At 38.9% G+C, this 27,007-nt stretch overlaps 1 protein-coding gene across 2 annotated transcripts in view; it reads left to right on the forward strand.

The window, feature by feature from the left end:
• The window catches only part of LOC306868470 (S phase cyclin A-associated protein in the endoplasmic reticulum-like), a 107,174-nt gene that overhangs the window by 43,710 nt on the left and 36,457 nt on the right, over nt 1-27,007 (forward strand). For both annotated transcript variants that reach the window (XM_079414654.1, XM_079414653.1), the window contains exons 20-23: nt 1,139-1,275; nt 7,811-7,876; nt 9,079-9,205; nt 20,371-20,486. In XM_079414654.1, coding sequence (XP_079270780.1) covers nt 1,139-1,275; nt 7,811-7,876; nt 9,079-9,205; nt 20,371-20,486 — 446 coding nt within the window. The remainder of the gene's footprint in view (nt 1-1,138; nt 1,276-7,810; nt 7,877-9,078; nt 9,206-20,370; nt 20,487-27,007) is intronic.

Consider the following 27,007-nt stretch of genomic DNA (forward strand, 5'->3'; position numbering starts at 1 on the left):
TAATGTGCATTTTTGGTCAAATATAGGCTGGTTAAAGGAAGGTTTCACTCTTGTATCACTTAGAACTTTCTAATTAATCTCATCCTAATTTCCTTAGTTTAATACTTGTCTTTTATACTAATGCCTTTCTCGTGATTTGAATTCCAGAATGCCTTTCTCACACTTGTTTGCTTCAGTTCAAACTCAAAATGATTTCCTGTAATTGAAATAAAATATAAATATTAGATGAAAAACTTGAAAATGTTGCTTTGGGAACTAACTGAAATAAATAGAATAAAAAGTTTAGGTACTAAAATTACTAACTAAGCTTAATAAAAATATATAAATAAAGCTATATAAATTTATTACTAATATAAAAATGACAATGTATAAGAAATTTACTAAATCAAGCTAATATTAAAAATGAATAAAGAATATGAAAGTGAATGCTAAATTCAAAATATTAATATGTTAAATAAATAATACTAAAATAACACAAATTCAGAAGCGGTGCTATGGAATATTAGCTTTTATAAATAACGTGTTACATTATTGCATTACTCATAAAAATGTTGCATTGTTTATTTTAGTGTGTGTGTATGTATAAAGATGCATGTCTATAAAACACGTTTTTGGTCTGCCCGGTTTTTGATGTTATATGAATGTTATTAACAATTTTTATTTGCAGTACAAACTTTTAAGCACTTTGAAAGATGGACACACAATTTTTTTTATTTTATTTTTTGTCATAAGTACATTAGAATGTTTTATGGAATTGCATGTACAAAACCTTTTTTTTTAAGTTATTGAATTTATATAAAATGTTTAATATTATATTGTATTTAATATATTATATTGTTGAATATTTAATCTGTATATGCCTTGTAATAGCCAGTGAAGCTGATATGGCAATATATTGAAAGAACAACAATCATCATCAGGTTATTTGAAAAAGAAACAGAAGTATTATGTTGTAAACATAAATTAGAAGTAACATCTTGCTCATTACATCAAACTAGTACATTTTGTAACACCTGTTATTTGTTACATATTACCCCCCAACAATGTTTGAAAAACACCTTTCACACCAGTCAAACAAATCTGCTCTAATATGAATGCAACATTTACATAATTAAATTATTTTGTTCTTTTTCGACAGGAACACCTGTCTCTAAAAAAGTACATCGTAGACATTGTGACTGACAGCAGCGTGCCCTCCGACAGTGCGAAAGATGGAGAAGAGAGGCAGAAAGCTCGGAAAAAGGCCAAGAAACTACGGGCACGCATGAACTCAAGGTGATGCCATCACAGTCTCCTCTCTTTCTTCTATCTCTCTCTCTCTCTCTCTTCCTCTATGTGGCTAAAGGGTCGCGCTGCTGCTTGTGAGAGCTTTATGAGTGACAAGGAGATGGAGAGCAGAGGCGATGTGCATCCCGGCTGTCCACACAGCAACACTGATGAGCTTAATTTATGGCCACTCTCTGTGATTGGGGAGGAAAAAGTGAGAATCGATCTGTTAGCCCCCCACACACACACACACACACACACATACTTTCACCTGTTAAGAGCTTTTCTCCTAATTGGTTGCCACCACGCTGCCAAAACTGAAGGCTTCTCTAGTGTACAATAGTATGTTAAAGTATGTGTAAAGCATGCCTGTTTTTCTCTCTTCCAACTATTGATTTTTAAATGAAGTATCAAAGAAAATCAATAGTAATCAACAAATAGGAGCGAACGTGTCTCAGTGTCAGATCCTAGACCTGGGCACTATCAATTTTGCCTCCTGTCACAACTGTTAGTGTGTGTGTGTGTGTGCTTTGGTGTATGAGAGGTAAAGTGGTATTGTTTGTCAGTAATGCTAAAAATGGAATTAACAGCTCCAGAGATGGTTTGTTCAGTGTACAATCCTAAAGACCATATATAAAACTTTATACATCCATGCAAGTTTACATTCAACTGCTCATATTCAGTCCGATTGTGAATTGTAGTGACTTCTGTAAGGTGTTTGTTTAATTGCAGCACAATAATGCTTGGGTGTTAATTATTTTTTTATGTAGTTGATAAACAGTATAAATATCTACAGGTTTGTACATAGAATTTGTGTTCATAAGTTGCAATGATATTTGACACTGCTACTACAACATATTTTAATCATATGTAAATGTATGCTTTCAAATAATTCAATCATTGTAAATGTATTGCAAGTTCTGGTTAAGATTCTACTTTCTTAAATTGCGATGTAATTTTATTTTTAGTTATAAAATCTCTAAGTTGTAGATTTTTCATACATAACTTGAAGTTACGGTACAACTTACAGAGTAATAATTAACTTATGACATTTTTATACAAATTATTATATTTTTATGTAATTTCATTTTCGATAGTTGAAATTTCAACGTAAATTGATTAAATTATCTTCATAAGTTATAATGATCCATCCATTCTCCAAACCACTTGTTCTATGCAGAGTCGCAGAAGTTATAGTGTTTAGTTTTGGTACGTTATGAAATTTCTGTGCTTGTAAGTTTCTCAGCCATCCCTGTTTGTAATATTTGCTGCTTGGTACATTACATATTTGTAAGTTTGTCGTAATTTCAGCATTGACTACATTGACAAAAATAAACATTTTGTTACAATTTATGAATGCCGAAATTGAATTAACCTTCAGTATTATACAATTTCTGTTGAACATGTAATGATGTTTCTGCTTTCGGAAATTTGTAATAACATTTCGGTTTTCATAAGTTATATCGAAATTTTGACAAAGTGTGATACTATTATCAAGATTTCATTTTTGTAAGTTGTAACGGTTGCCCTATTTTGTGGCCTTACAGTAATTGTAATTTGCAGACTTCCTCTCTTGCACTCTCTCTATGTGATGTCTACTAACAGTCTCTTAACTTGCAGTGGAGAGGAGACCGGCAGTCTGCCCTGCTTCTGAGCTCATTAATACAGAGGTAGCTCAGAGGGCAGAAAAAGCTCTAAGCTTTGGCTGGGAGAGTGACAACATGAGCCTCCTCTGTTCTCTGTCACTCCTGTGCTGAGCCCTGCAACACTCACACAGTGAGGGAAAGAGGCTGAGGAGGAAAGAATGAAAGGGAGAGAACAGGCGCTACACGATCATAAATCATGGCCGCCCACAGCCCTGGGTTGCTGAGGTTGGCCGCTCCACCACGGGGTGGAAATGAGCCGTTTTATAGGAGCACAGTGTGGCGTTTGTAAAACGCTAGAGAGCTTTTCTCAGCCCTCCCAGGTTGCCCTGTCCCCCAGTGTCATTGTTAAGCCCGCTCAGTCCTCGTCACAGCCGTGGCATGGAAAAAGGCTTTTTAATTTCCTTAGCTGGACCCTGATTTATTCTTCAAATATATGGCTTGTTGTTCGTGTGCAAACATGTGTGGTTTTAATTACCATGAAAGTAGCATGTCCGCCCGTGTCAGCATTGGATGTGGTCTTTAAACTTTCAGAGTCTCTCGCTCTTAACTCTTTCCCTCTCTCTCTGATGACCCTTTCTCTCTCATGTATGATATTTGGCTGGTTGCATTGCTTGTCTTTTCCCTAGGCTTGAGAACAGTGCGCTCTGTGTGTTGGTCTACCTCAGAGGGGGCGGCACACAAAAGACCCCCTGTTCTGCGCTCCCAGAGACCATCGCTTTACTCACAAATACAGAAAAAAAGTTCTCTAGAGGAGAGTCAGTGAGGAAGGTAGGGAAGAGTGGGAGGGAATAGAGCTGCGAGGAAACACATGATGATCTTGCAATGAGGGCTTCAGTAAACCTGAGCACAGGGTAGGCCAAAATTGTGGGGTCTTCGTCCTTTTTTTTGTGTGTACTTTTGCCTTTTCAACACATTTAAGTTGCCTAAAGGAGTACCAGTGGCCCTGTCCTGGAAGTAAAGTCCTTAACCCTTGGGGTCTTCCTTTGGTAACGTAATGCTGGGAAGTTGCCTGCTATGAATTCTGCACCAGTTCAGGCTCAGCAAAAGGACACATTGAGGGAACATAGTGGGCACAAAGGGGGCACTCGTGAGCACCCTTTTGCAAACTGACAAATGGGACATTCCATTGCATGGTCAATGATCGCGAAGACTACAAGTCTTCAAGTTCACATCAAGTTTGTCCTTTAGAGCATAGACTGCTGCAATGTTGTCTGCTGTGAATACTGAACCAGGTCAGACTCTGGAAAAGGACACATTGAGGGATCATGGCATCCACAAAGGAAGAACTTGTGAGCACCCTTTTGCAAACTGACAAATTGTACACCCCATGGTATGGTCAGTGTGACGAAGACCGCAAGTCTTGAAGTTCATATTAAGTGTGGCCTTTGGACCCTTTCTGTTCTCCTCAGAGTCTAAATGTTGGTGACACAATGTGGCATAGACCGCTGGGAAGTTGTCTGCTGTGAATTCAGCATAAGTGTCAAATTGGCCAAAAGACAAGAGTGCATAGCAGCCATAAAGTAGGCTCTTAAGCATACACTTCTGCATGATAAACTGACAAATGGGACACTGATACAGTTAGTACAGCAAACACAAATCTGAAAATTCACATCAAGTGCAATTTATATAGACCCCCTGCAATCTTCTTGAGTCATCACATTGGTGACGTAATGTCCCATAGGCCGCTGTGTAGTTGTCTGCTGCAAACTGTGGACTCTGAGCATCAAGGGTGTACTGTATAGTTGCCAACAAAGGGCTCCAAGAAACCTTCTCAGTGGGGACACCCAATGCTCTTGTACAGTGCACACTGCCACAAGTCTGCAAGGTTACCAAGCGCAGCATCCTTGCTGCCCTCCTCTAAGTCCACATGTTAGTGTCTCAGTTCAGGCTCAGCAAAAGGACACATTGCGGGAACATAGTGGCCACAAAGGGGGCACTTGAAAGCACCATTTTGCAAACTGACAAATGGGACACACACCCTTATGATATGGTCAGTGTGTCAATGACAAGAAGTCATCAAGTTTGTCCTTTAGAATCTTTCCGTCCTTTGAGTCCAAATGTTGGTGACACAACATTGCATAAACTGCTGAGATGTTGTCTGCTGTGAATTCTGCACCAGGTCAGGCTCAGAAAAAGGACACATTTCAGGGATTGTGGCATCCACAAAGGAGGCACTTGTGAACACCCTTTTTGCAAACTGACGAATTGGATAACCCAAATGGTCAGTGTGGCAAAGACCACAAGTCTTCAAGTTCACATCAAGTGTGGCCTTTGTACCCTTTCCGTCCTCCTCCCAGTCCAAATGTTGGTTACATTTAGTGACAATAGTTTTTTGCAACATTAAGTGTGATCTCTGCCAAAGGCAGCATAAAGGACTCCTAGTGGTCACAATAAGGATTTAAGTTTGTGGGCACCCTTCTGAATCATAAAACACATGGGACACCATACAATCTTGTGAACTTTGGGGATACTTGCAAGTTAAGGTTATTAGACGACAAGTCCACATCAAGTGTTCCATTTGGAACAGTGTCTGAGAATGAGTAGCGACCGCTAGACTGCAGCTCCGAGAGTTTCAACTTTAAGACACTCGGACCCTGCTTACCTCAGACCTTTATTTACCATCAGGTGCATGTAAATCTTTTTAATCTCGGGATGTATCCAATATTTATTCCACACATAACCCCTTATATGCGTTTGTTGAATTTATAGATGGATCAAGCCTCATTCCTCTCGGTGGATATGTTCCACAGGTCACATTTTTCCCTCCCTTTTCCTCGTCCTTTAATTCATCATCAGTCAAATTGTCTTCCATTTGATTGAGAGCCTCTCAAATCCAATATTAAATATTGCACCGCTGCCCAACCAAATGTTCTCTGTAATTGGGAGTACAGAACGCCTGAGCCTCCCATAGCACATTTAAAACGGATACACTGTATTTGTTTTCTTTTTTTTTATCCGTCGGAAGGCATTGACGGTTTTACAGTCGTTTGGGGGAGGGGGCCGTCTGCGTCCAGCGTGGGCGGAGGTGAATAGTGGGGCACATCGTGATGAATTGATGATTAGCTCTGCATTGTAGCTTTGTAGCTGCCCCCCACTTATAGCTGGTTACTAATATTTATGGTGCCCGGCCCGTTTAATGGGGCCTGCCGTGTTCAGAGATTGATAGTCCGGCGATTGCCCCTCTGTTTAACCTGTGCAGGCGTAAAGCTGTCAAAGAGGAATATTGTAATCTGGAGGATGAGAACGAGGCCAGGTATGGTTCACAATCTTTCTCTGAGCGCACCACTGCTCAAATCTTGAGGCTTGGCGAGCATAGTTTCACTCCTACAAAACAGCACATTGGAATCACGTTTCAGAATTTGTAAAGCATACTATGCTACTGTCACTCAAAAGAAGGCGGAGTTAAACATAACTGTGTTAATAGTCAAGTTATTGTTAAGTATCTTAATAGTCGAGGCTTAGGGTTAAGGGATCATCACATAATCCTGGTGAATCTCCAAAGTCTCCTGTCCTTTGTGACACCATAAAATCATTCAATTAATTTTCACTATTCAAATGAGCACTATTTAGTGTGATTTACTGCTTCCTACAGATCAGTACTAGAAATGTATCCACCTCAACCCAACTTCTACCAAAAAATTCAATTTCCACTGTTCATTGTATTTATCATTAATTTAATAATTTATTCGGTTTATTATTTAGTCATTTATACAATTTAGTCGTTAATTCATTCATTCGGTTTAGTCATTCAAATCTGTCATTCATTCATTGTTTTAGTCATTCAATCTATTTATTATTCATTCATTCACTTTTTAATTTTGCTTTCTTAGTCATTTATTCAATTTATTGTCATTCATTCGTTGATTCATTCTGTTTCATTCATTCATTCATTACTCACTTATTCATTCATTTTTAGTCATTCACTCGTTCGTTCGTTCATTCATTCTATTATTTATTTAATCATTCGTCATTTATTATATTCAATTAATTTAAAACTCAATTTACCAAATCAACTAAAAGAATCAGAACTTCAAAATTAACTGCTGTGAACAACATTCTTGTTATTATGCATAATTGGTAGAATTCTCTGCCCCTGCGGAGACATTAGAATTTTAATAACAGGTTATAGTTCTTTAAACGGTCTAAATATATGGAGCTTCCCTAAGACTGAAAAGTTTTCGAAAATGTTGATTGAAAATTATTTTTTTTTCTTATTTAGCAACGTATACCAATACCATTTTGGTTAAACCTTTCACTTTGAAATTTCAACTCAAATCATGATTAAACTATTAAAAGTCTTGTGACCACTCTGCTCTGACGTTGTCTTCCGGAAAGAGACGTCTGAGTTTATCAGCCCCTGAACATCCATCAATCAAGCGGTTTTTATTTTTCAGGAGCTGATCGATCATCCTTATCTGACGGAACGGGATGTGTGATTGTCAGGAATTTTGCTTGTTGGACCACACCAGCGTGCTAGAGCTGACTGACAGCACTCATTATTTTGGTCTGTGACTCATGAGGGAATGTAGGAGGAGTAGTTCACACCCATCAGCCAATCAATCTCATTTATTTTGATTTCTGAACTTAAATAGTGTGGTTATTGGAGAAGTTTGGTATTCCCTGCTGTGAAACAACATCCTCTGCTGTGATACCTCTCTGAAGATTGAGCGTTTGTGACTCGTTCATGCTTGTTAGTTTGTGATTGCTGCTAGTGCGGCCCAAAGACTAAATAAACAGTTTGAGGCTCAGCTTGACCTCTTGACATTTCCTTTGTTCAGCATGTCGTCTTATCTCCACATGTCTTCTGGCTGACAGCCATCGGACTCCTCTCTTTCTCTCTATCTTTTTCTCTCTTTTTCCGTCTCTTTCTGACAGACTTGTTTGTCTTTCTTTTTCAGGGCTAAGGAGTATGAGACATGCATGGAAGCCAAGACCCAGACCCCCGACTCTCCTTACAAGGCGAAGTAAGCTCCCCGCTGCACTTTTAAGGATCATATACCCAAGCTGAGGTCTTCTACTGAGTACTCATGTCTTAATGCTGTCTTTTTAAATCCAAGCTTCAGAAATTATGCCAGCACTGGGCTTTCTAGAATCAAACCTTTATAGTTTTGCCCGTTAGATGCAATGCAATGCAATACTGACATCTAAGAGGTGTTGTCACAGATCTCATCTTACAGTCTATAATTCTTTTGCTTTGTGTGGATCAGGTTTGCGCTCTTGCACAATGATAGTAAAACATGAAATCATGTACACCTGTGTGGCATTCCAGCAGTCCCTGAAAAGGGCATAATATTATTATTTTTTAAATTTATTTATTTAAAAAATATATTTTTAAATAAATTTATAAAAAAAGATGCTGAAAATTTCTGAAAGGAGTATGGTTATAGATAAACCAGAGTAAGATATTGCATATATAATTAGGTGAAACTTGCAGGTTCAGTGTTGTTATTTTTAAAGTGCTCCTGTTATGGATTTTTTTAAATGACCTTTCATGCAGTGTGTAACAGCTCTAAGTGAATGAAAACATCCTGCAAAGTTTTAAATCTGAAAGTGCACCGTGTGTCAAGTTATTGTCTCTCAAAAGAAAGAGTCGACTCTGAATCATTGAAACGAGTTGTTTTTAAAACAAATCCCAAGCGGTTTCATGTTGACATCAACATGAAACATTAGCATATTGCCTGCCCACTTGTTGGTCTTTTCGCTTTGGTCTGAATGAAAATGTAAATTCATTCTTGGCCACTAGGTGCCACTTTTGGAGCGGTAGAAATAGCGGTTTCTCCTGTAACGGCTGTACACAAATCTGCACTGCACTCACAAACCCGCTTTATCAGGCATTACAGGCATGATAAAATGAAAATGAGACCAATTGGACCAATCACCGCAGATTAGTGTCACACAAAGGAGGGGTTTGGTAAAATGAAATGAATCATTTAAAGGTAGTACAAAAATAACAAACAAATCCAAACTACCTTGGTGTATATAAATACCTTACAATTTAAACATTTATTTTCACAATTCAGTAGTAAGAATAAGGTAGCAGAAATGTGGTAAATTGTAAAAAATAATGCAAAATTAAAATAAGGCTGTTTTTTTTTTTTTTTTTTGGGGGGGTTGATGTGACCTGAACATGTTTTTAACCCAGTTGTGTGTGTGTCTTTGCTTCCAGGCTTCAGCGTCTGGTGAAGGATCTAGTAAAGCAGCAGCAGGGGCAGGACAGTGGTCAATGGGCCAGTAACAAAGTGTCTGGCCTGGACAGAACCCTGGGAGAAATCTCCCGCATTCTGGAGAAACAGGTTTGTACATATCTCATAATCTGTCTCTGGTCTGTTCTGATGTCCCTGTAGAAGGACATGCCGTCTAAAATAATATTCCTGAAAAGACTCCAGAACTTCAATTCAGAATGCAGTGCTATTTGCTTACTGGAGAAAGCTGGAGATACCAGTAATGACTGAATGGATATATGCTGTCTGCTGTTTATCTGTTCATCTTTACTACTGCACAGTCACACCAGGATTCTTCTGGGACAGTAAGCATCTGAGCAGTGTTCAGACCAGTTTATGTCAGTGGCTTGGGGGGTTTATTGTCTGAAGTCTAGTCTATGTGGATTGAATGTGTATTTGTGTGTGTGTGTGTGTGTGTATGTGTATGTGAAAGGATTTGACTTGAAGATAAGCCTCTAGGCTGCTCTCAACACCGACTCCCTAGGACCGCCGGCTTTGGCTGCCGTCCTCCCCGTCTCGCAGTCTATGCAGAGTATCGCTTTCCATCCCCAACTCTCTGCCCTCGGTTATTTGGTAATGAGGGCCAGGTTAGGTGCTTGTTTTCATTGCTGCAGATGTTATTAATTGGCGGAGATCCCTGTTTGTCAAACAGGCGAACATGTTTCAGAGCGTTTGGCTGGCTACTGTTGTACATTGTGGCTTTTATACAAAAATATGTTGGTTTTTCTAAAGTAAACATAATCCAAATGACTTAAGTTATAAAGCAGGGAAGCGTTTGAAGATGCATTTTGGCGATCACTCAAGTTTTTTTAGTATGCTGCCATAACAGAGCTCTAATAATATCTCACAATTCAGTAAGAGCTGAAAGATTATGTCCATAAATTATAAAAGAGCTGTTGACTTTTGACGTATATGATAATGTTTTAAAAGATAAACTGTTCTGAAATTGAATTCAGCTGTTCATTTTAAAAGTTTCTTAATATGGTAATGATGATTAACAATGATTGTGTTTCACTGATAGCCAAATTTACTCTTGTAATTCATTGCATAGTGTTTGCTAAAGCATTGCGTAATGTTATATTATAATTAGTGAAGTGCCTGAATTTAGTGTTTTTGTATGACAAACTGCATTCTCCAAAGAAACTCGTTTGCGGGTTACCTGAACGACTAGTTGACTAATCAGTCTTAACTGGAACCCCTGTATAATTAGACTGGTTTCAGGTTCACTTGACCCCAGTTGAACCTTAGGGGGTGTTTACGTAAGACATGTTTTTGCATCCAAAAATGGCTAAATAGAATGAAACCGGGCAGGAGACTTGAGACACAATTAAAACTTGGACACTCAAAACGGTGTGTGTGTGTGTGTGTGTGTAGCTGGACACTCAATAAGCTATGAGGAGTGACAGCAGTAAAAGATTGACTATAATTATAAAGTTTTAACAATCCTTCTAACTCTAAGAGAATAGGGAAGTCCACACCACAACTATAATGTTAACGCCACAGAAGAATAAAATCATTGGAATCCAGCTGATGAGCCGTTAAAAACATTGACAGCCAATCAGAATCCACCCGACTGAACTTGAAGCAGCAGAAGTTATAACTGCAGTTCAAGCTTATAATAAACAGAATGGTATCGTGTGTTGGTGTGGACGATAATATCGTTATTGTTTTAGTTATCTTTATAGTTTTTGTTCTTGCTGTGAACGGACCTTTAAGGTTTCTTCTGAAGGTATTGCTGTGTAAACTGGCTAAAAGCTAATGCTGTTAAAACAGAATGCAAATGAAAGCACTGCCACTTAGGGCTATATACCTTGGAGAACCTGGCGATACGATACATACCTCGATACACAGGTCACGATTCGATACGTACCTCGATACAGAGCTGTCTCGATACGATTTGATACAATGTGACACGATTCGATACGATTCAATAAAAATACATGGGCCAGAGCCAATTAGTTAATGCTGAACACATTTACTCAACAAACAGAACTCTGCATTTTTCTTCAATTTATTGCATTATAACAAAGTGCATTTTGCTTAAATATTTGCAACTTTAAGTGCTCTGATTAATTGTACACAAATTGTATTAATCTGGAAATTACCACAAGTCAACATTTAACTTTCCAAGGGTACAGTCTGAGCTCACACAAGCACAAAATCTTCTTCTTATTATTCTTAACTTCTTATTAAATCTTCTTATAATTCTTTTTTGTGACACCATGTACTGCCATAACATATTTCACTATGAAATCACTTAAAGGTGCCATAGAATGCATTGATACAGTATTTTAAATTGTTCTCTGATATCTACACAGAAGGTATGTGGCTTAGGTAAGGGCAAAAAATCTCCAGAAACGATTTTACATGTCCATTTACAACCCTAGGATTTCTCCCTAGACTGAAACGGTCTGTTATTGGCTTATTTGGCAGGGTCATGAATAATAATGAGCTCTGCTCTGATTGGCTGTTTCACAGTGCTGCTCAATGTTGAGCTCTGCTCTGATTGGCTGTTTCACAGTACGGCTCATCAGCAAGAAGGAAGCACAGGGAGGAAAATATATATTTAAATACTTTCTCTCGCAGTTATATCGTCGGGTAATTATACTGTATATAAAACGCGGCATCAGGGAGCTGTTATTAATATGCGAGGCATTGAAACTGCTTTTGAACGATCCATCGCGTTATAGTTTCACTTTCAAGAGACGCGATCACACAAACTATGTTTACATTATGGAGCAACAGTACTTACCACACATTTCACAAGATCAGATGCTTGTCAGTGGTGCTCAGGATCTGTAAGTCATTCGCCATCATCCTCATCTCTCCTTACTGAGAGTGAAATCTTATGTACTGTAACAGGCTACCGCTAGCAAGGAGCTAACCATGTCCCTTTAGTGGCTCGCGTTATTTGCTTTCTGTGCCTTTCTGAATACAGACACCAACCCATCCCTGCACTTCACACCCCCTGCACGGCCTGGAACATAACATTTATTTTGTTATTTTCGCTGTTGTCCGGGCTTGTTTATTTACAATACCTGCAGAGCTTCTGATGGTTCGGCCGGCTTAGAACAAGGGCGGGTTTATGCAAATGTTGGGGGCGTAGTGATCCCGACTGTTGCGTCACAGTCGGTATTATGTTCTGATTCGCCTGTTTTTCAGTGGTCTTTTTTAATCACGAGATTTACATATGAAGGAGAAAACTATGGTGTTTGAGGCTCACTGTATGTCATTTCCATGTACAGAACTGTTATTATTTAAACATGCCAGGGTAAAGACAGTTTTTCATTCTATGGCACCTTTAAATGCTACATCTTGCTTTAACATTTTCCATGAGTTTTTTTGAAACTCGCGGGCGCCGCTGCGCCCCCTAATGGCTGGGCGGAGTATCGATACTAAGGGCTAGAATATCGATACTGTATCTTTTTTTATTATATCGGTATGTATCTAAGAATCGATATTTTGAGCACACCCCTACTGCCACTAAAGTTAACAAACACTTTATAACCTAGTCTATTCGTCTTAACTAATCAACCAGTCAGTATTTGGTCGACCATAGTGACCCATCTCTAGTATACCTCGCTAGATCAATAAAGGAGAAATGAATTGGTGACACGTCACATTTTGGTAATGAAACGGGACATTTACGGTTTCTGTTGATGCCATTCTTTAATACACTCATCAAATGAGGGGATGTGTGGTTTGGTGGGTGTGTGTTTGTGGGTGGATGGATGGTGCATTGATGGTGTGCCTGTATTGACCAGTGGGAGGAGATGTGGGTTGTTAATGGTCTTTCTGGAGGGAGAGACAGAAAAGGGTGGTAAAGCTGAGCTAATGGGAGAGGAGGAGGGCTGAAGGAGGGGAGGAGAGGAGATCATAAGCTGCTAGAGTGGTGTGAAGGGGATGGAATGATCAGTTAAAATTAACCCAGCAGATTCTTTTAACAACCTGTTTATTATACCTTAAATCTAGCAAGGTAGGTCTGAGGTAACTTAACACTTACAATATAACCCACATGCTTCAGATTCCCTTCAATAGATTTTCTCAGATCAGGCCTTGTCATCTCATCACCCTCTCCAGGCCCTGTACTGCTTAGAAGTGTCTCTGAATGACAGCTTCTATCAAGAACATGAGTACATTTCTTGTGTACTGTCCCTAAGGCCTCCTATACAAACTCATTCTGGAGATTTCCACCGAGACCTTGCTTTAAAGAACTCCTGGCGTCTTTGTTTTTGTAAGTCGCTGGAACGGTGAAGTGCTTGTGGAAATGTCAGCTCCTCAGGCTCTTTCTTGTGGCCTTTTGGGAATAAGTCTCTCTCTTAAGAGTACAGTATCTGGACTTCATTTAGACTGTCAGTCACAGCTGCGGATTCCTCAAACCCGGTTCCTGCAGTGTCCAGCTTAGGTCTGCACGCCAGCAAAACTGGGCAAGTCTGGGAACCGTAGTTGTCAAGGCAGTTCCGCCTGTAATCCCAGGACAAAGTCAAATAAATACTCGTCTCCCTCTTTATTGGGAGTCTGCGTACACCCCCTTCCCCCTCAGCGTCACCTCAAGTCAAGAACGTTTAGATTATTTGACCTAACAAGCATCTCTCATGTCTCTGACTCACCTACAGATTTGTTTTTTTTCTCATACCCATATCTGATTCAGTCTCCACTTTCTCCACTAATTCCTCGAACAACACCAGACTCTCCGCGCCCCTTCTAGCCCCTCAAGCAGTGCTGCCTCCCCCACTCCTAGTTCCTCATGCTGACTTTGCTTGGGCACAGTCTCCGACCTTTGCCCGCCTCTCCCTCTGAGCCCTCTAATGGTTTATTTTGTGTCAAACCAGGTTTCAGTTGGTCTCCGGGAGAACTGGCTGATCGAAGAGCATTTTTTCCCTTCTTGTCGTTCAGGAATATTCAGGGGAGTTTCTTGTTCCTCTGATCTGCGCTCTCTTACCTTAGCGGAATGAGCTCACGTATTTACATTCTGCCAGGGAGTGTTTGTCACTGCTTTCAAATAAAGAACAGGCCAAGATGGACTGCCTTTATGACACTTGAGGGACTGTCAGGAAAATTCTGGGCCTGCTAGGCCAGCCAGTATTTACATTTTCATTTGCCAGCTGTCAGGGGTTGGCTCCCCTTGGTGGCCAACTGTTGGCTAGCTGTACCTGATCATGAGGCCCAAGGCTGTGGAAAGAGGCGCCAAGGGGCCCTTCCAGCATTGTACTTGCCCTCAATCCATGTTTGATGACCTGGGATGGAGAAAGTATCTAGCAAATGTTGGCGGACGCCTTGGTTGAGAGTAGAGAAGAACATTAGTGATTGACTATGTCAGTGTTGCTTGAAGATTATTAAGCAAGAGGTGAAGTCTGCTGTCCAATCCAATAGGTAGCCAAACTTTTACCTCCTGCCATATGTTTGATTCTTTCCCAGATTGTATATAGCAGTGGTTCCCAACCTTGATACTGGACTACTCCCCTAATTTGCCCTTTAGACGTCTCCCTAATCAAACACACCTAATTCATCTCATTAGAAGAAACTCCCAGACAAGAAATAGGTGTGTAAAATAAGGGTGACCTCTAGATGTCGAGTGTTGTGGGTGCTCGAGGACCCAAAGTTGGGAACCACTGAGGCCAGTTGCATAAAATCAGCCTCTGTATTAAGTCTCTCTCTTTGGAACTAGTCTGACCCAACTAGCAGTTAGCCAAGGGGTAATAAGTCTTATTTTTCAGATTCAATTGAGAAAATGTAGGTTTTTATGTAACCAACTAAAAAAAATCTTAAATTACCAGTCTTAAAGAAGAAAATTAGACTTGTAAGCATTTTATGCAACCAACCTCTGTTCTTTTGTGTTAATTTATAAACATTCATGACATTCAAAACAACAAAAACACATACTTCAAGTATATTTTCTAATTTTGCAGGTTTCATTTTGTTGTCTTCAACCTCAAAAACCAACCGATAAGAGAAGAAATTGTAGTTGTTGGTTTTAGGATCATTGAAATGCATGACAAGAACTACATTTTTCAACAAGCCTCTTCATAAAGATGTGTGAGGTGATTGGGTGTTGCCTCTCTGCTGCTGAGGGACAGGTCGAGCTTTAGGAATTAGCTAGTTATTTAAAAAAAAAACATGGACATAGTTTTACATTCCTTCACCATGTGCTGTCAGTAAGGTAATTTTCAAACCCTAATTGCCTAGTAATTCTTTTGTTCCACTTGGCTGTTGCTTGTGACTGTAAGAGAGGAGAGGATTCATGTTTCCCCTCAGGTGCATGTTTGAAGGGGCATGAAGACAGCTATTAGAAGAGTCAGAAACCCATGGTGGAAAGAATTGCCCTTGGGTGGCTGATTTCTGGATATCAGCTTGATATTTGAACTAATAATGCTGTGTAGTTTTCCATGTTCTCGGTCAGGGGTTAAAAGAAGCACACATGAGTGAACTTGGCAGTTTGTATACTCCAGAGTTAAAGGTTTATGATTCTGGAATGCACAGCATTTCTTGCTGATTTTGGGTTTTGTAGCAGGTACTGTGGTTCCAGTTTATAACTGACATACACTCTTCAAAATTCCCAAGGTTCTTTTTGATAATCTTCACTTGTTTCCAATGAACAGTTGGTTTCTATTGTTATCCTAAAACTGAACACCTCCTCTTAAATTATTTCTTGCTCCCGCAAATTATCTTCCAGTGTGTACTTAAATGTGTGCTATTAAACCTTGTAAAAACTAACTTATTGCTTTACTGTCTGCAAAGCTCTTGATGTGGTTTACAGCTCTTTTCCTTTCTTATGTCAGCACGGGCCTCTTCACTAAATGGGAACAGTGTTTATGCTTCTTTTTGTATTTCTATACTGCTTATTGAGAACAAAACACAGACTTGTACCTCGTCTGCATGCCAGCACTCTTATTCATTCTGAGATTTGGAGCTGTCGCTGTAACTGAAGGGGGCATGTTTACATCAGTGTGCCACTTGCCAAAAGATGGATGGGCCTAAGACGGAACCTTGGTGAACCCCTCCGTCAATGAATGCCCCAGCCAGTTGTTCTCCATCTGTTGCAAGAAGGGGGATGCAGCATTTTAGGAGCCTTCCCCTCCCCCTGACTTTTCATGTCGGCTAATTAGAGTGGTTTGTAGGAGGTGAACACGCAGGCACATCCAGCCCTCCCTCCCACTTAACGTATACCCCACACCCATACCCTTGTCCTGGTCGGCCGGCGGGAAGCGCAGCTGCCTGGCCCTTTGATTAGCCTTGCCTAAAATGGCCACCCTTGTTAATAATTGGATAAGATTGTTCAAGCCGTATAATTTAGATTTCCTCTGCACCCTCCCTCCTCTCTAACCATCTGATCTGTCTTCAGGTCTTCTGTTTGAAATCCCTATTAGAAAAACGCAAGCTCTCATCTTATTATAGTGTCAGTGGAGTGTTTGTTGAAGGAGGTCAGTACACCAGGCAAATCCAACAGCACTCTGTGCAGAATCAAGGATTAGTACCAGCTTTACACATCACTTCCAAGCATGTTTTTATGGCATGCCATTTGATGTTTTGTCTCATTACAGTCTGCCTCGATGATTAATGTGATTGTGTAGTATCGTGACCAAGTTCGCAAATGAATTCAGAGTGGAGTCGCCACACCAAGTAGGATTAACACTGCTGCCGAACTGTTACATACTGCTTTTGAACCGACTTTAGCAATCATTTGTATTTTTTTTTTCTGAAGCCTTTTTTTCTTTGAATATTTAGAGCAGTAGGCTTGAATTTTTTTTTTTTTTTTCTTAAATCTTGCTAACTTTTTCTGTGTTGTTTGTAGTGGCATTGAGATGTTTTGTTCTGTTGCCAGAAAATCGCAGGAGTGGAACACAGTGCCTCCTTAGTTATGTAAGATACAAATGGCATGTTAACGCATTATTCCTGCTATTGTAGAGGCATGCTGGTCGCAAATAAATAAACATTTGGGTTGCTTGTCTGACGTGGCCTGCTGAAAAGCAATATCAATGCCAGATGACTATTGAGAATGGGAAGCCCCTGGCAGCATGTTAAAGTTGCATTTTTGGTAGCAGTTTGCAGAAGTGCACAACAGTATATGTCGTTTAGAAGATTTACTTTAATATTTTTGCACAGGCTTTTCAGTTTACTTTAGAGTCAGTTTAATAAAATACAGGTATGTTATTTCTCTCGTTTTATTTTGCCTGGTTGTAGCAGAATAAGAGACATTTATGTATAGCTTGTAATGAGACATTTTTATTTTGTTTATAATTGCCACTTGTTTCCAGGGATACTGCATTACTGTACTTAATGCAAATGATCCAAAATATTGTTTGAGCAAGAATATTTTTACTCAATTAAAGTTCAGAGGCAAAAATTTTCCTTTTCACCCCTTACAATTTTTATTTGTGAAGTACTTGAAATACTTTGACTCTAGACACAACTTGAATATGTTTCTCAGTACTTTTTACAGCTCTGTCTATTGCCCAAACAAGGCCTTTCTCCTTACTTTCCATATTGTATTAATTTGATTCCTTGCCAAGCATGTATTTCGTTAAACTCTTTGTATCTTTCTTCACAATCTAATGTTTATAATCTCATCTTCAATCCCTTTTCTGAACTCCTCCAGATTCTTTGCTCAGCATGGGGATCTGTCAATAAGCCAGAAAGGGCAAGGTAAGACACCTCCCTCTGAACTGAGTTCCACACGCCATCGCCGTACAGGCCCCAGCTAACCCCTCCAAATGCCTCTTAAATAGGCCACCATGAGCGGCCAACCCTCCTGCCTCTGGAGCATTTGACAGGGCTGTACTGATGGATGCACTGCGAACCCACTTGATTTACTGTTGCGACCTGGGTTCATCCTCACGCTATAGGCAGCAAGGCTCCATGGCCGTCTTCACCTAGTTGTCAGTGAAGTTTTCTTAATCCCAGCCGCTGTTCAAGCGTGCTCCACCTTTGGTGTATCTGACAACAAGCTTGTTCCAATCTCTTAACCCTGGCAGAGGTTCAGCCTTCTCTTTGCCACCGGATCTCCAGGAATGAGTCTTTGGCGGCACTTGTGATTGACAAGAGAGGAGCTTATATGTAATTTTGCAAAGCACTTCCTCTGTTCGCTGCTCAATATGTTCAGGCTTGTTGGCAGCCCCCGCCACCCCCTGAACAAAAACATCTTGAAGTGCCTGACTTTGAGTGTCGTCACATAGCGTACGAGAATCTGACCTCATTATATGGAGTAGGTGCAACGTTCCCTGTTCTCTTCTTCACTTCTTTGCTCTTCGATCCTGCAAATAAATGACTCAACTGCTGTCACTTTCAAATTTTAGAGTTGTTGATTTATGTGTCGTTTTGTGGCAACATTGGGGTCGAACTCATCGCCAACCTCTAAGGCAGTTACTTCCTTTCTCAAAGTAAGGGAGCTGGGGAATTTGGACTCTAAACCCTATGACTCATTTAAAGGGGTTCCACTTTGAACTTTAAAGAATTTTATGATGCAAGTAAAAATGTCCCATCTGTAAACAGTTTGATTTGAAAAGCACGTCAGTTAAATGACTGTTTTACGTCTCTTCTTACTCAAAGACGCTCATTCGCTCCGTATGAGTTTCAGGCACAGTTTGGTTGACCCTCCTCTTAACAGTTTTATGGCTGGTATCTATGATAACCAACAACTGAAGGTTGCATTTGATCCTTGACCATTAGAAAATCCTGAAATAACTTCAAATGCATGCAGGTCAATGACGTGTACATTAACAGATCATGTTTTGAAAATGTTAAAATTATATTTACACGGTTACTGAATACTTTTTTATTTTCTTTTTTTCAATGAGCATATTTTTTATTTTCCCTATTTTTATAGGGAGGGATACAATTGTCCTGATATCATAATGAAGAAAATATCTAAAGTAGCTTGGCATAATCGGTTATTATTATTTGCATGCTTATTATTATCTGCATGTTGGTTACACCACATGACGTTGATTTGGCAAACAGTTTTTGCAAATATTAGTAAGTTAAACACTTTTTTTTTTTCCTAAGAGATAATAATGATTGACTTATTCATATTTGAAAAACTTTTTGCCAAATCAAACATGTAACCAGCATGCAGGGGGAAAAAAACAGGAATCATAAGGAGGACCCTTGCAGACCCTCATTACTATTTGTCAAGGTCAACGAGTCTCTAGAAATATCAGATAATTTGGCCTTTTTATGAAAAGGCAAGATTAGTTTAGATTGTAAAGAGTGTTGGGCAACAATTAATCGTGATTAATCGCATCCAAAATAAAAGTTTTTGTTTATATAATATGTGTGTGTACTGTGTATATTTATAATGTGTATATATTTATATAATATTTACATGTATTTACTTGAATATTTATATTATATATAAATATTTAATGTATAATCATAACATTTTTCTTAAATAGATACATGCATGTGTGTATTTATATATACATAAAAATATACACAGTACACACACAACTTTTATTTTGGATGTGATTAATCGCATTTAATCGTTGCCCAGCACTAATTGTAAAATGTAATGTGGTGTAACTCTCTTAAAGCAATGATTTATGAATTAATAATTCATGATACGTGGAAGAAAAAAAATATTTTACTTCGAAAAAATATATATTAAAAAAATTGTATTTATAAATAATTATATATATTCAAATGCGTATTCTCACAAGGAACTTATTGCTTTTTACATGGTTGCACCACATGACGTTCTTAAAATCGTCATAATGAAATTTGTTAAAAATGGTATAAGAGTTTTTCAAAATCACTTCATGAATGCAAAGATCACATTCCTAGGAACTTTGCACATGAATTTTTAAATAAAAGTTTATCTTTCTTTTTTTTCCTCAACAGTCTTTGTCATTGACTCATGCATATTGTTGGCTCAGTAGTGAATTTGTGACTTGAAAGGTTTTTTTGTCCAGTCTAAATTTTGACTTATTCTATGTATTCCCTAAGCTCTTCTTTGTCAAACCAGACCACCCCTGCTTTGTGTGCAGATATGCGCGTTTGTTGTCTTGCGTTGGTTTTTGGTTGCTGTGGGGGGGCTGGGAAGGGTTGTGCACTTTTGAGATTTAGCAGGAATTCTTTGGGGATCGCTTTGTTTCAAATTTCACTCCAGCTCCCCTCTAGAAATCAGGAGGTGGGCAACAAGAGGATACCACCTATGCCAAAACAATGTGATACTTGAGTCTGCTCACCTCTCCATGTTTCTGACTGTTTCTCTCTCTCTTGTCGCTATCTCTCTTTTTCAGAATAATGCAGATCAGGTAGCTTTTCAGGTAGGAGGGGGTTTGTCTGCACTGGAACAGATCCTACAGGTTGTCACGACGGCTTCCAGTCCCACAGCAGTACCCCGTATTCCTCTCAAGTAAGTACCAACCTAGAAGCACAGGCTCAACTTCATATAATATCTTTTTTCAATAGGTTTCAATAGTGCATTGACTGCTCTTGCACTGACACCAATGGTTCAAGAGTTTAGGACATAGTGTTTTATTTCCTATTTGGGTTTATTTATATGCTTTATTTTTTAAGATTAACTGTGTTTTTCCAAGGCATTGTTAGGTGCCAGTGTTTCCTGTCATAGCTATGCAAAGGTTTGATTTCAAAAACAGTATCATAGCTACTGTATTAAACTATATTTTATGATGTTACATCTGTATTTAAACTCAGAATGATCTCAAATTAAAACGCCTGTTTTGCGGTGGCTGTGCTTTAAAATTAAATTATAGTCTGAATTCAAGTGATGAAGTCTGACGGTAATCAGTGTTGAGTACTACTGCCTGCTTTAAATGTTTCAAAATGATTAACAGCTGAAAAGATTAGTTAGAAATCTAGAAAAGTAATCAAGTGTAATCAGTTACATTACTTCAATAAAGTAATTGAAATAGTTAAACTACTTTTGTATGTGAATTGCAAATTTGAATATGTTGTATATGCGATTAATTGAGAATAATTAACAATGGCATATGTTAAAATAGTTGTGTGCCTTCTTAAATCAAATATACTCAGTCTTTTCTTTAGAAATCCTATATTTGGCCTTTTCTGTGATGGTGATAAACAATGATGAAATTGGCAGGATTGGAATCAGGAAACTGCTAGACCACAGCTCTCACTTGTTAAATTCTTACATGAACTGTCCTCTTAAACACAAACCACTTTTTTTTTTCTTGCTCACAAACTCAAAAATATTTAGTCATTTTCTGATCATGATTTGTGGCCTCCTTCCAATCCCACAAAGTGACTCCGGCTCAGCTGTGAAGTCATTTCCCTTCTTTCAAGCGCTCTGCATCACAATAAATTTATAATGAATAAGAATGTTCATTGTTTAGAAAATCAAAAGCATTGCTTTTGAATCATCCATTTTGCACTCTTCCCTTGGCCCCTCGCTGGTATACAGAAAGCACATTTGTCCTATCCGTCACTTGGAAATGGGAGTCGGGTTTGAATAGTGGGTCTGGAACTAGTGGCGTTGGCCAGTAGATAACCTCAGAGAGCGGCTATTTTCACTAGAGAGAGCTCCTAATGGACTTCAATAGCCTCTTTGCCTTCCTCATTAGCATTTGCTGTTTTCCAAATCTCCCTTAATGGAGAAATGCTACTTATATTTATAATGCTTTTACAGGCCATCTAGTGTTTATTGATTTTTCTCTCTCTCATACTCTCACTCTCGTTCTCTGCGCCTCCTTGTCGTTCAGTCATTAATTCCAGAAAATTTGAAGTGGGCCTTAATATTATAATGAATTTTTATGAACTTCAGTTTTTGAAGAGGTTGAAACTGCATTGCATTCGACTCGAGGATTAGTTCACCCAAAAAATAAAAAATAAAGTCATTATTTAAATGCTTGTGTCACTCCAAACCCAAATTTCTTTCTCCAATGGAATGCGAAAGGAGACATTTTTAACATGCGTTTACACTAAATGGGGACTGGAGCTTTAGGGCCAGTTTTACTAAACCGAGCAAATTAGGGCGAGAGCGCAATTCCAAAACCGCGCCGATGGGCGTGGACATTTCTGCGGGTGATTTACTAACAATGCGCAAATTAAAGAACACAGACGCAACATCTCATTTATATACCGACCAACACAATATTTCAAATTAGCGTAGTTGTAAATAAAGAAGCCACAGTATGTTGAAAAAACCGGAGGCCAAAAAATTAAGGGTTTAAATTTCAGTCTGTTCCTCACATAAAGTTATCATATTTCAAAAGACGTTGAATAGAAAGCATATTTACTACTTCTGTGGTTCTTTTGCATCCTTAAATGAATTTTGAAAGCTTCAGTCCTCATGGAAAAGACTGAGCAGCACAGTTTTAAAAATCTCTTCTTTTGTGTTCCATCGAAGAAGAAAAAAACTTTGGTTTGAAAAAAACATAAATAATGGTAGTTTTTGTTTTTTGTGAACTGTTACTTTAACCTGTATGTGTGTGTTTGTGGCATGTTGGGTCAGGCTGTGCAAACACATCCACCGCGATCCTCCTCTCTTGTTTTGAAAGATCCACTTGACACGCTCAGGAGGAGGTAAAGATCTCTGAGGCATTTCTGTCATTCTCCCACGTCCTGTCCAATCAAACGCTGAAGTGGTCCCTCTCGGAGGATAAAAGAGTCACCTCACTTTCATGACAGAGGTTCAGCCCTGTCTTGACTTGTTGAAAAGTCCTCTGCCAAGCATGAAGCCAAGAACAATGGTTATCCTTAGATCCAAATGATCAGTGAATAAGTGTTTGACTCGCTAATGTTCCATACTGTGTCAAGCTAATGCTTTCTTATACAAAACCATTTTTAAATTCAACTATACACAACTAGGGCTGCGCAATATAGATATGATTTTCATTTTAATCATTTCAATCTGTCTAAATAGGTTTCAACGTTCTAAATATCATATTTATGTATTTGCTTAATATAATTTAGTTTTTTTTTCTGTTTTTTAACTTAAATTAAATTAAATGAATATATTTTTACAAAATAAACACAAGGAGTATTTAAGATTTTCTTTTATATGCCCCAATAAAAGAAGCATTTAGAATTGTAATTTTAAAAGAAATTATATTTATATAAATAATAATAATAATAATGATAGTAATATATTTAGATATTACAAATTCAAAAAAGGAAATAGTTGTGATGCTTAATATTTCCTTATTTTTCCATACTTTGAACAGAAGGGTGAATGTATAAAAATGGTCGGGACATTTTTAATACTAATATTAATGTTAATATTAAGGAAGACAAATAAAATGTAAACAAATAATAATAATAATTCAACTGTACCCCAATAGGGCTGGGTAATACTGTATTTGATATTACTTTAACCTGTCTCAATATGTTTCAGTGTTATATCTTGATATTTATATATTTACTTAATATAATTTTTCTTCTTTGTTTATTTTTAGAAAAAAAAATCTATGCAATGCTCTTTTCTCAGTTTTTTTTCACTGTATGAACATATTTGATAAGTATTTGATATTGTCTTTAATATGCCTCGATATAACAATCAGCAATACACAGCAATGTTAAGCAGTATATGGACATGAAAATATAATAATTATTTAGATTTAAAATAAAAAATAAATAGTTGTGCTGCTTAGTATTTTCCATGCATATATACATACATGCATACACTACTTTTTGAGGAGAGCAAGTTTCTATACATTTTTTTAATTGTAATTTTAGTCATATTAAGTAATCTTTCGATCTGATATACAGTATAATTTTGTCAACTTTTAATGGTTAGAACATAAGAGGTTTGAGTCAGTATTGCATGTTTTTGTTTTTTTCCTACTTTCTTTCGGCGTCCTACATTTCTGTTTCTCTTTCTTTAATCACCTCTTATCTTATTTATCACTCTCTCTCTGTGTCCTAAGGCCGTACGGTGCTGAACCGGTGATAACCTTTAAGGGGTCAGATGATTCCTGCATGTTTCCACTAGCTTCTCAAAGACATGAGTGGAGCTCCAGGTGGCTTGCCCTGGTGTTGATGGCGCTGCCTGACCAGTCGATCTGGGATAGGTGGAAAATGTCCAAAAATCATCCACATTGTTGTTAGCCAGTTCTGGGAAATTTCATGACCGAAGAACCGCAAAAAAGCTCTTAAATACCAGACTATTGCAGTTTTTCAAATAATTGATTAAATTTCCACTAAAATTGCAAGCTTAGACAATTCGCTGGAAGACAATCTGTCTCCATGAATTCTTGTCAGCAGTGACTTTTGGTATGGCACCAGGTGTCTGTGAGGGGCACGGCGCAAGCAAATACGTGCTAATCGTTCCCCCTCATCTGCACGCTGTAATGGTTGGCTCAGACGCTAACCCTTACAGCAGCGCTAGTTTATCTATTTACTGTAATGCTGCGTATCGATCGCCTCCTTTCAGATAAGCTGAGTGATTTACAAAAAAGAACAACTACGGAGATGCCGCTGTAATATTACCCCCATGGGAGAAGGATTCCATCTTGTTAGCATTACATTAATGGGCTAATTCCACAGTGAGGCTCCGTTAATGTCCCTGTGCAACCCTGCGGCTTGGAGCTGAGTGTTTTGGAGGGAGTCGACAGCTAAGAAGGAAATGGGGTCGGATGTCTGGAGCAGGAAGGCCATTTTGTTTGCATGAGTAAACCAAGGATAGTGAGCCGGCCCAGGAAACTCATGCAACAACCTGAACGTTAACCTGCTCACTAGCTTTTAAATATTATGAGATTTTGACGTAAAAGGGAGCATTAAATGTTCAGGTCGGTCAGAGCTATTGCATTTGATTTATGTTGCAATTATCAAATGCATGTCACTTTTTTTTTTTTTTTTTTTTTTTTTTTTTTTTTTTTTTAGAAATTATAATTACAGGGGTTTTTTATTTATATTTTAGAAGTTAAATTATTCAAATAAATTTGTGATTTAATTTTTATTATAGAAAACTGTTAAATTGGAGTTCTCCTTAACTCTTGAGATAGATCAAGACCAATCTCAAAACTACTATTCTCAGTTGCTGCTAGAGCTAGTTGAAAGCTCTGTGTTAGTGTATGGCATTTGGCTTCCACAGTGACTGCTGTGTTCTAGATTGTGGGCAAAAATGAATTGCATTCAGCATTAAGACTCAAACCTCTACTTTTCCAAAACAACATTTGTCTGGGACCAGGTGGTCAGGTTCACCATTAGTAAGAATTTTTATTTACACTCAGACTTAATGGAGCTTTTCAGTACATCCAGGAAAAGACAAGTCCCATTGTCTCCCAGTAGGGGTCACTGCTGAGGAGGAGAGGGGGAAGTCAGTGCTGTAAGGTGGGCACTGGACCAGACTGCTGTCAGCGCACAGTCCCCTCTCTTACAGAATGGAGCTTAATCCCACTCATCCCTAGAGCCTCACACACACTCACAAGTCCACAGGTCACTCCTAAATGAGTTTCACAAATGACTTTTAGTAAAACTACTCCTCCTGAACAGCAACAGGAAATCACTGAGGTCTTACACACATCAATGAAATTTCAGAGCACTTGCGACTGCTAAACTGATTGCCCGACTCCGTTCGACTTTGGCTGTCTCACTTTTCTAAGTGGAAGTGAACGCATTGACGCGCCACTGCCTGTCACCTCAACCTCCATGTCACATGATGACTAAATGTGCCCAGTGAAAGCTTCTCGCAAGCTCTCTCCAAGTGGTTTCATTTCAGGATGCCATTATGTGGCATGTCTATCTGCGCGCATGTGTGTCTGCACGCTGTGTGGTGCGTGACAGCTTGCCGGGACTTTTGCCCCAGATTGTGGCCAGCCTTTTGTGGAACAGCGGGCCGAATGGGTGTCTTGGAATCATTCAGGATATCAGGAAAGATCAACGGTAGAATCAAATTAAATGTCATTTGGATTGCAATGAAAGGAGGGATTGTTTAACAGGCGGATTTGCTCGTCACCTTTTCTCATCTGCTCCAGATCCCTTTCTGTCCCTCAAAGTTATTTTTTTTTAACCACTTCCTTTTAAAAAGCAGGTATAGAAGTTATACTAGCAGTCGAAGACTTGGCTTACCTTTTACACCAGGAGCATGTAGTTCTGCACCTGGAGGCCACCTTCCAGCAGAGTTTAGATGTAGCCCTAATTAAACACACCTGAATCAGCTGATCAAGGTTTTTAGAAATACTAGAAACTTCCAGGCAGATGTGTCATAGCTAAACTCAAGAAAGTGGCCCTCTAGAAGCAAGATTGGACACTCCTGTCTTACACGCTCCTCAATTGGTAGAATGTGGCACAAGCATAAAAGATAAAAGCATATACCTTGAATGTGTTGTCAGTTGCTTTGAATAAAAGCGTGAAATGCAAATATAGGGATTATACTGACAGATTTGGAAATGTGAACTACAGGCCCAAGTGAGCCTGTTTTCCTGCTTGATAGCCAATTTACATGGATGAAACTCCAAGACCTTTACATATCACACCATTTTTGTTACCAGCCATGTCCAGGTTTGTTTGTGCAGTGCTTTAAATGGTACAACATGATATCTTTACCTTCTTAAAGAATGTTAATTTTGTCTCAAAAGAACAAGATCATGCCGATGTTTCTTGCAGAGAATCGTCAACTTTAGGCCAGACAGACAATCTAGGGATGTTCTCCCCCTCATCTCGAATTCTTCTTAGCCATCTGCTTCCCTGTCTCTGAGCTAGCCTATGGTTTTCAGAATGGGTTAATTCAGTTCCAGAGGTCAGTCCAATGACCCCCATCCAGGCCAGAGGCCACCCAAGCTGAGGAGCACCCCTCAGGGGGTGAGGTGAATGGGGATAGAGAAAGGCAAGGTGTAGAGGACAGAGCCCTGTGGCACACCTTAAGCAAGTCCACACCCCTTGTGTTCATTGACTAATCGGAGGGGCAGATTTTCATGGTTAGCTGAGGTTAAGCCAGATTGAGTAGGTGAGGAG

This window comes from Barbus barbus, assembly GCF_936440315.1.
Source record: "Barbus barbus genome assembly, chromosome: 50".
Lineage (NCBI taxonomy): Eukaryota > Metazoa > Chordata > Actinopteri > Cypriniformes > Cyprinidae > Barbus > Barbus barbus.